This window comes from Numida meleagris, chromosome 2, assembly GCF_002078875.1.
Source record: "Numida meleagris isolate 19003 breed g44 Domestic line chromosome 2, NumMel1.0, whole genome shotgun sequence".
In the NCBI taxonomy this organism is placed as follows: Eukaryota; Metazoa; Chordata; class Aves; order Galliformes; family Numididae; genus Numida; species Numida meleagris.
The window spans coordinates 65514420-65522989 of record NC_034410.1 but is presented as its reverse complement, the minus strand read 5'-3'; the positions used below and the strand labels follow the sequence as shown (position 1 = coordinate 65522989).

General features: G+C 41.2%; 1 protein-coding gene across 1 annotated transcript; it reads left to right on the top strand.

Moving 5' to 3' along the window:
• Positions 562 to 8341, top strand: SERPINB1 (serpin family B member 1). The gene is made up of 7 exons (XM_021386314.1): positions 562 to 923; positions 1046 to 1221; positions 3277 to 3414; positions 4266 to 4383; positions 5093 to 5235; positions 5904 to 6071; positions 6755 to 8341. The coding sequence occupies exons 2-7, from the start codon at positions 1054 to 1056 to the stop codon at positions 7154 to 7156; spliced, it is 1137 nt and encodes a 378-aa protein (XP_021241989.1). The 5' UTR covers positions 562 to 923; positions 1046 to 1053; the 3' UTR covers positions 7157 to 8341.

The window sequence follows — 8570 nt, the reverse complement described above, 5'->3', positions numbered from 1 at the left end:
AGAACACCTCCAGGGTTGGTGACTCCACCACCTCCCTGGACAGCCCATTCCAGCACGTGACCACTCTTTCAGAAAAGTAGTATTTCCTAGCATCCAGCCTGAATCTCCCCAGCATCTAATCAAAATCTCCTCTTTCAGTTTAAAGCCATTCCCCCTTACTCTGTCACTATCAGACCTTATTTATAAGCTTCTTTTTGGTAGTGGAAGGCCACAATGAAGTCTCCCTGGATTTTTCTCCAGACTAAACAAGGCAAGTGCTTGTTTCCAGATGGGATGCTGCTGCTGCTCCTTGGCCCTGTGCCCAGGTCAGGGAGTGTGCCATGCCTTGAATGCAGTGAGTAGTCACCATTTCAGGCAGGGAAGCTGCCAGTGTGCTGCCTCTCAGGCTGATTTTCAGTCAGGGCTGCTTTCTTGGCCCTGACTGAGGTAGGTGGAACAGGAGTGGGCAGCCTCTGCTCCCAGTGCTTTGTCTGGGAATGGGATGGTAGTACAGTGAGAAGTAGAGTTTTTTTCCTCCCCTTCCTACCCTTAGAGGCCGCTGCTGGAGTGCATTCATAGTGCGACGCTGTAAGTGAAAGCAAAAGCATGTTTGTTCCTTTTCTAAATACAAAAAAAAAATCACATTATCTGCCATAAAGCAAAGCCTTGAGAAGAGAGAAGCTAGAAGCAGCCATATCCGCAAATCCCACTGCAAACAAAAAGGAGGGATCCCAGCTGCGTAAGCAGAAAGGTTTTACAGCATTGCCTGCCACCAGCCTTTGCGTAACCATCTGCCCGCCCCAGTGTTGCACCTTTCACTCCACTCCCCGAGGCCTCGCAGCTCCCAGTGGCCCTAGCTCCAGCTCACTGCAGGGCTCTCTCCTGCCGGCTCAGTCCTCCCCAGCAGCTGCATGCCTCTGGCCAGCTGCGTAGCATCACAGGAGGTAAGTGCGTGCTTGCTGTGCCTCTGCTTCTTGCAGCCTGAAATGAATCCAGCCCTTGGAACTTTGCACTAGGTCACTGAGGAGTGCTTTCTGAAGCCTTCACTGAAGCCTTTATTTTTCAGCTGCAGCCATGGAGAGCCTGAGCAACGCCAACGGCAGGTTCGCAATTGATCTCTTCAGAAGGGTTAATGAGACCAACCCATCAGGAAATGTTTTCTTCTCTCCTCTCAGTATTTCTGCTGCTCTGGCCATGGTCCTTCTCGGGTCCAGAGGTAATACGGAGGCACAGGTCCTGAAGGTCAGCAGCATTTTCTCTTGTTTTATTGAAATTAAAAGTCGTTAAGTTTTAGAGATGGGACAACTAGAAGGAGCATTATTTGTGTGAGCTTGGGGTAAGATTTCTGTCACTCTCACTGACTCCTCCCCACTGCTGCGCTCCAGAGCCCTCCTCCCGAGTTCACTGATGGCCCTTTTCTCTCACTTCATTTGATGAAACTGGTTAATCGATGAATTTGGAAAGTCATTTCACTTATTTATCAGTCTTAATTTAAATTGATTGGAGTTTCCAGCAACAAGTCCTTACTAGAGTTCATGATAGGACAAGGGGGAATGGTTTTAAACAAAAAGAGGAAAGATTTAAGTGAGATATTTGTTAAGGGGCAAATTTTTCACTGAGAGGGCACCCATAGAAGCTGTGGGTGTCCCATCCCTACAGGTGTTCAAGGCCAGGTTGGATGGGGCCCTGGGCAGCCTGAGCTGGTGGGGGCAGCCCTGCCTACAGCACAGGGATGGAACTGGGTGGGCTTTAAGTTGCATTCCAGCCCAACCCATTCTATGATTCTATGAGCCTTTTCCACATAGAACTATTGTTTTGCAATACGTATTTAGTAACAGTACACATACTTATAAGATATACTTAGCATTATTAAAATATAGAACACCACAACTCCATATTTTAAGCCTGATAACTGTTATAATACATGATGATGTTACCCAACTCCCAGTGTTGTAGCAGCCAAGCACCCAGTATTTCTGAGGAGCAGAGCTCACACGCCCATTCTCACCCTATCCTTCGGTTAGGCAGCAGAGGTTAAAAGAAAATGGTGTGGCTCCTTCACTGTGGGCTTTGCTGTGAACCCAGCTCATCAGTCCTTTCACACATCCCAGCCTGGTTGAGAGCTGGTGTAAATAGCTCCTGTACTTAAAGTGAGAATTCTAGAGCTGGTGGTTTCACAACAGCAGTTGCAAACTGCAAATTCTAGCATAGGTAGCAGTGTGCCAATTTCCTCTCAGGCCTCCTGTGCAAAAGGGACCCTGCCTTTTTTTTTTTTTTCCTTTACAAGGCTTATGCCTACTAGTGCAAATGGAAGTATGTGAGAATTGTCACTGTGGTCTCTGTTAACTTTTTTGCCCTATGAACAAGCTCACCTTTGTGTTCTGGACTTTAGGAAGAACTGGTTTGGATCATTAACCACTACTGTTCTTAGTAAAAAGACAATAAAACTGAATCACTACTTGTACAAACAGACTTTGAACGTATATTCCTTATAACTCAGCTGTCAGCCCCACCCAGGAAGAAATCTATTGAGAGAAGAAATAATGCAAGAGAAGCACAGGGGAGTTGGAGATAGAAAGTCTTTTGGCCCAGTAACCTTCAGTAATGCACATTCCCCTAGCACAATGCTTAATTGATGAGAACATCAGTTAATTAAGGAGATAGTGACTGATGAGCACAAAGGGTGTTTGCAAGCATGTAGAAATTTGTTTCTGGGATCATAATCCTATCCTAAGTTGGAATCATAGAATACCCCAAGGTGGAGGGGACCCATGAGGATCACTAAGTCCAGCTCCAGCTCCACACAGCACCACCCAAAACTCAAAACCTACAGTGGCTCCTGCTGCCCTACCTGCACACCTTGGCTAGTCAGCTTCTCTCTGGGCATATGCATTTCATATTATAACAGCTTTTAATTTTAAGGTGATAGTTGTATATGAAAGCACTTCTATTTTCATAAAACCACCTAAGATGATAGCTTTCCCTTTTCTTAATACCTCATCTTCCTCCAGTGCTCAGACAATCTCAGTGGTCCATGGAGGAGGAACATGCAGACAGCACTCCAATAGGACCCTGGGTCACAATCAACAGCTTCAGCTTAGGCTAAATATAAAGCAGTAGCTTAATACAAGTGACATGGCTGACAAAGCACTGAGGGACAGTTTCAGTTGTTCTTTGCCGTTTGCAGCTTCCAGCTTCTTTCTCTCTTCAACCTAACTACCAGAGGCACCGTACAGATATGCCGCGCGTTCTTTAAATACAGCATTAGCAGCAGTTAGCTCATGTCTTTCATTTCAGACATTTCATTTCGATGAAGTTCAAAATATTCACTCAAGATTCCGGGCTCTGACCGCAGATATAAACAGGAGGGATTCTTCCTGTCTCCTACGGATTGCCAATCGGCTTTTTGGAGAGAAGTCCTACAGCTTTCTGCCGGTAGGGGGTACACAGAATATAGCTGTGTGGTGGAACCTGGGGGAGGCTTTGAAACTTTATCATCTGTTGCTCTCCTGTCTCCAGAATGCTCCCCATAGCAAAAATACCATGATAGCAAGTCCAGATGTCAAAACTGTCTTTCTACATCAGAAAGTGGTGTGTCTCAGGTGTTGCTGTCTTTATAGGAATGCAGCCATCTGAGTATTTGAGAAAAACGTGCCTAGACATCTTTCTAAAAGTTACCAGGTAGACAGTACAAGCATTGTACATATGCATTTCTGCATCTATAGGCATCAGCACATCCAAAAGGCTGCTAGAGATGTTACGCAGCAAATCCCTTTCTTTGCATGTTCAGTTCTGCTTTGGGGTTCAAGAGAAAAAGCAAGCTGTGTAGGTTCTTAGCTTAGAGTATATATAACATCCCATTCCTTCGCTTTTTTTTTTTAAAAAAAGGATTTTCATTGGTCTAATACTACATTACTTAAAACGTTTTTGAACACACTTATCTGGGAGGAGATTCCCAGTGTGTCTAAACAGCACACCTCTTTACAAGGGAACTGTACCTCTGTGCATATTTGGGCATTGCTATTTTTATTGCTCTGCAGCTCTATCTGGGAAGTTTATTTTCTTACTCACGCTTGAGCCTGTATACATGGCAGATGTACTGTGACGCTTACTCACTGATGTTTTAAAAAGAAACAGCAACAAAAAAACCCTAACAGACAATGCACTGCTAGAGCCCCACCTCAGAACGGGTGATGATCTGTTTGATTTGTGTGTTATCTACAAGGTAAAGAGATGTTTTCTTATCTATGCGCAATAACAGCTGTTCTTAATGTTCCAAAATCTAGGACTTCCTGACTAACACTCAGAAGTTATATGGAGCTGATTTGGCTGCAGTTGATTTTCTTCAGGCTTATGGTGAAGCCCGGAAAGAAATTAACCAGTGGGTAGAGGAGAAAACTGAAGGTAAACTATTTTTCATTAATGAAGTAACTGGCAGTTTTGCATACTTTAGGAGCAGGAAGAGCCTTTATTTCCTGCCACCTATGGAGAATATTCATTTTGTCCTGAGATATTCAAGTGATTTGTTGACAGAACCAGAGAAGACCTAAGCACATTTCAACAGCTACATAAATCCATTGTTTGTGTTCAGGCCAGCCCACGCAGGCTAGGTACACAGACAAATTTACTCATGAATCTGAGATCTTCTCTAAATTTGACTGCCTAAAATGACAGCCTGGTCCACATTTTATATCTTTAATACAATAATCCTAAGACTGGGTACTTTCTAGTTTTTGCACAGCTGACTGCAGGTGTGGCAGGGGGATGCAACCCTGAAGTGATGTGCTGCAGCTCACTGCAGCTTGGGCTGCCCTGGGTCCTTTTCATCTGGGTAGCTAGAGTCAAACCACAGGAGATGACAAGTTGTATGTGACAGTCGTAACCACAAATATTATGTTTTCATCAAGTTACTGCATATCAAAAGTTATCATAGCATATACTATTAATAAGTAAGGTGAAGTAAAAAAACAGGTACTGAAGAGAGACCATTTTTATCAGAGGAATGGACTAGAATTTTATATTTCTATGGCATCACTGTCTTTGCAGATAATTCAAATGCAATCAGTGGGTTACAAGGTTTCGTTGTGACTCTCCTTTTTTGTGCCCTCTGAAGGTAAAATCCCTGATCTGCTGTCTGAAGGCTCAGTTAATAGCATGACCAAGCTGGTACTGGTAAACGCTATTTATTTCAAAGGGAACTGGGCAGAGAAATTTGAGGAAGCCAACACTGCTGACACGCCATTTCGGTTGAATAAGGTACAACAGCTACATCTTGGTAGTATGTATCTTAAAAAAAGTTTAAAAAATAGGTCTTAAACAAAGCTTTACTTACAAGTAAAATAAGAGAATGCAAGCAGGAACTCTTTTGTGAATGCTTTAGTTTACACAAGAGTTTCTTTATGAACTTCAGCATTTTTAGCAATTTGTTCTGTCACTAGAACAGTGTAAGAGGCAATTGTCATACACAGCCTAGGACTCTGAGCATGCCTGGCTGAGTTTCTGTTCTTAGGCTGGTATGAAATGTATTAAAATGATCGCACATTTTGTTTTAGCCCCATTTTCTCATTCTATATTTTGTGGAACAGCTCTATGAGATATGTATTCAGTCATCTGATTTATGCTAAACAGGGTTGATCTTCGGTTTCTAACACTGGTTATTTTTGCTGTTAGAGAAATATGAAGGTACAGCAACTCAAATCCTGTTTCAGTCTCCGCAATGACTGTGCTATAAAAGACTACAAAGAATGAAACATGAAAATTCATTCTATCTGACTGTAAACAGCCAGTCAGGAATCTGAAGGAGGCAGCCTTATAAGTCACCTGATATAGCACAGTAGGGGTTTCTGCAAGAATACAATTCTTATGTTTTCCACCAGTTCTTTAAATTGGTATTTTAACATTTTCTGTACCTTTTAACTATTTAGAATGAAAGAAAGACAGTGAAAATGATGTATCAGAAAAAGAAATTTCGTTTTGGGTACATTTCTGACATGAATACCCGCGTTTTGGAGCTGCCTTATGATGAAAGAGAATTTAGCATGATCATCCTATTGCCTGATGATATTGAAGATGACTCCACTGGACTGCAGAAGGTGACCCATCTAAGCTAATGCAGTTATTTAACAAATACCTTCAGCCACTCAAAATTTAAGCCTTAATTAACCTATGTTCTTAGAACCCCACATCCTTCAAGCATATTTTTTTTAGATACATGCACATCATGCATCAGAGAGAGAAGCTGTGTTCTGCTTTTCCTATGTCCGTTAGCTTGTTGAACAGAACTTTGAAGGAGATTATGAAAACAAAATTACATTTTTTTTTTGTTCTCATGGTGGAACTTTTATTACCTTTGGAAGTCTTTATTTTCTTAGACTTACATTAGTCAAACTTTTCTACTAAATAAACAGGAGCTAGGAATGTATCAGCATCTTCAATCTCTCTGATGATTATTTTGTTAATGGTTTTTAATTACCTAATTCCCTTTAGGTAGAATAACAGAAAGAACGATTGGTTTTAGTTATCAGTACATGTTTTTGTATTCTCTGTCTAGCAACAAGAAGCAAACATCTGTTTTTACCCTGTCAACTGAAAACTGCACTGACTTCACTTAATAACATTTATTTTGTCTGTATGGTGCTATTAAAAACAGGGAATAGTCATTTTTGTATACTTGCTTAGTTGTTGTATGGCACTCTATATAACCATCTAAAAGTTACTGAATGTAATACGCTTCTACACTGATGATATGTAATGCTTCTTGTGTTTTTAATTCTAGCTGGAAAAGCAGCTCACCTTTGAGAAGCTCCAGGAGTGGACGTGTCCAGAGCATCTCTATTCCACTGATGTCCATGTACATTTGCCAAAATTTGTACTAGAAGAAAGCTATGACCTTAAATCAGATTTAGCAGCTATGGGCTTGTTGGACATATTTGACAGTGCCAAGGCTGATTTGTCAGGAATGTCAGGGGCACATGACCTTTTCCTCTCTAAAATTGTCCACAAGGCTTTTGTGGAAGTGAATGAGGAAGGCACAGAAGCCGCAGCTGCTACTGCTGGCATTGCAATGCTTTGCATGGCTATAGAAGAGAATTTCAATGCTGACCATCCTTTCCTTTTCTTTATTCGCCACAACCCAACACAAAGCATACTTTTCTTTGGCAGATATGCTTCTCCTTGAAAAATAACCTGTCCTTTGCAGAGCAGTTTCTGCTGCAATCAGCAAATGCTTTGCTTATGAGTAAATTGAATTTTGTCATAGAAAGTTATGGTTCCTGTCTTGAGCTCTCAGCAACTGTCACTATGACTCTGATTTTCACATTAAAACAATCAGAGAAAATGGATTAGTAATTTTTTTGCCCTGGAGATTCAAAGTTCCTTTACTTACTAAGGAAGTAAATAAGAAAATCTTAACTGTAGGCAGAAGAGATCTTTTGAAATTCAACTAGCAATAGAAATATTCTTGGAAGAAACTTGAACTCTTAGGATGCCCAATCACCCTCTCTTTGTACAGATTTCTCCGTATATACAGCTAAGGCTGACAACCTCCTGATACAAGAACTTAAGCGTTGACTGGTCTAGTCATTCCTTATGCATGTGTACTAGGATGTAGTTGGAAAGCTATTTCTTCCCTAAAGCCTTGCTCTTCAAGTATATATTAATATCAAAATAAAGATACACTGATACTTCTAGGCACCAAAAGGCATGCTCCAGAACAGCTGAGTTTACCCAGTTCTGTCATGCAATAGAAGGTCAGATAACATTTGTTTGGAGACATCTATTAATAGACAAAGGATTAAGCTATTTAAACAAAAGTAATCCCTTCCAGCCATTAGCCAGAAAACTTGCAATAGAGCTTTTAAATGAGGAAGAAGAGGAATTAGTGTCTTTAGGTGACATGTTTAAAGAGAAGTTTTCAAATATGGAATTTTGTGCTATTTTAGTTATTGTAAAGTGTGAGTATTTCTGCATGTTTAGGCATTTTCAGTAGGGTATAGCTTCTGGCTAGAAGCTATGCGAGCCTCAAAAAACTTCCCAGCTTCCCAGAAGATGACTGCCTATAACCTGCAACAAGAACTCTATTTTTCCTTCATGTGCAAGAAGAAAGATTTACTGAGCTCTGACCTCCACTACCTGTTTATGCACAATATAAAGACTTGTGTAACAGCCTAAGAACCACTGTAATTACATACTGTTAATATTCTGTTTATTTCTGAATGTCACTTGCCTGTGTTGTGTATATTCTGGATACTGTTTGGTATGTTTACCCACACAACCTCAGCTTTAAGTAGGCCACAATCACTTACGCGATTGCAAAGTGCATACTAATTTTGTCACTAAGCACCAAATAAAGAGTTTTTCTTAAGCTTGTGTTCCAGACAGAAATTTCTACACATTATTTTGTACTTCAGAGTACAAGAGTGTCTCCATGGCTGGAAGGCTAGCTCCAAAGAAAGCTACTGTCCCAGTACACATGATCAGATGTATGAAGTACTCGGCCTGTTCAGAGTAGGTGAAAACAACAAAAACAACAACCTTGTCTCTGGAGAAGGGATTATTATGCGACCACAATGTGACAGAGAGCACAACAAGAC

Bases quoted from the DNA above. Each gene is read 5' to 3' on its own strand.
- SERPINB1 (XM_021386314.1), top strand. From the start codon at position 1,054: ATGGAGAGCCTGAGCAACGCCAACGGCAGGTTCGCAATTGATCTCTTC. The intron at 4,384-5,092 runs GTAAACTATTTT...TGCCCTCTGAAG, and splicing joins GGTAGAGGAGAAAACTGAAG to GTAAAATCCCTGATCTGCTG. The intron at 5,236-5,903 runs GTACAACAGCTA...TTAACTATTTAG, and splicing joins CGCCATTTCGGTTGAATAAG to AATGAAAGAAAGACAGTGAA.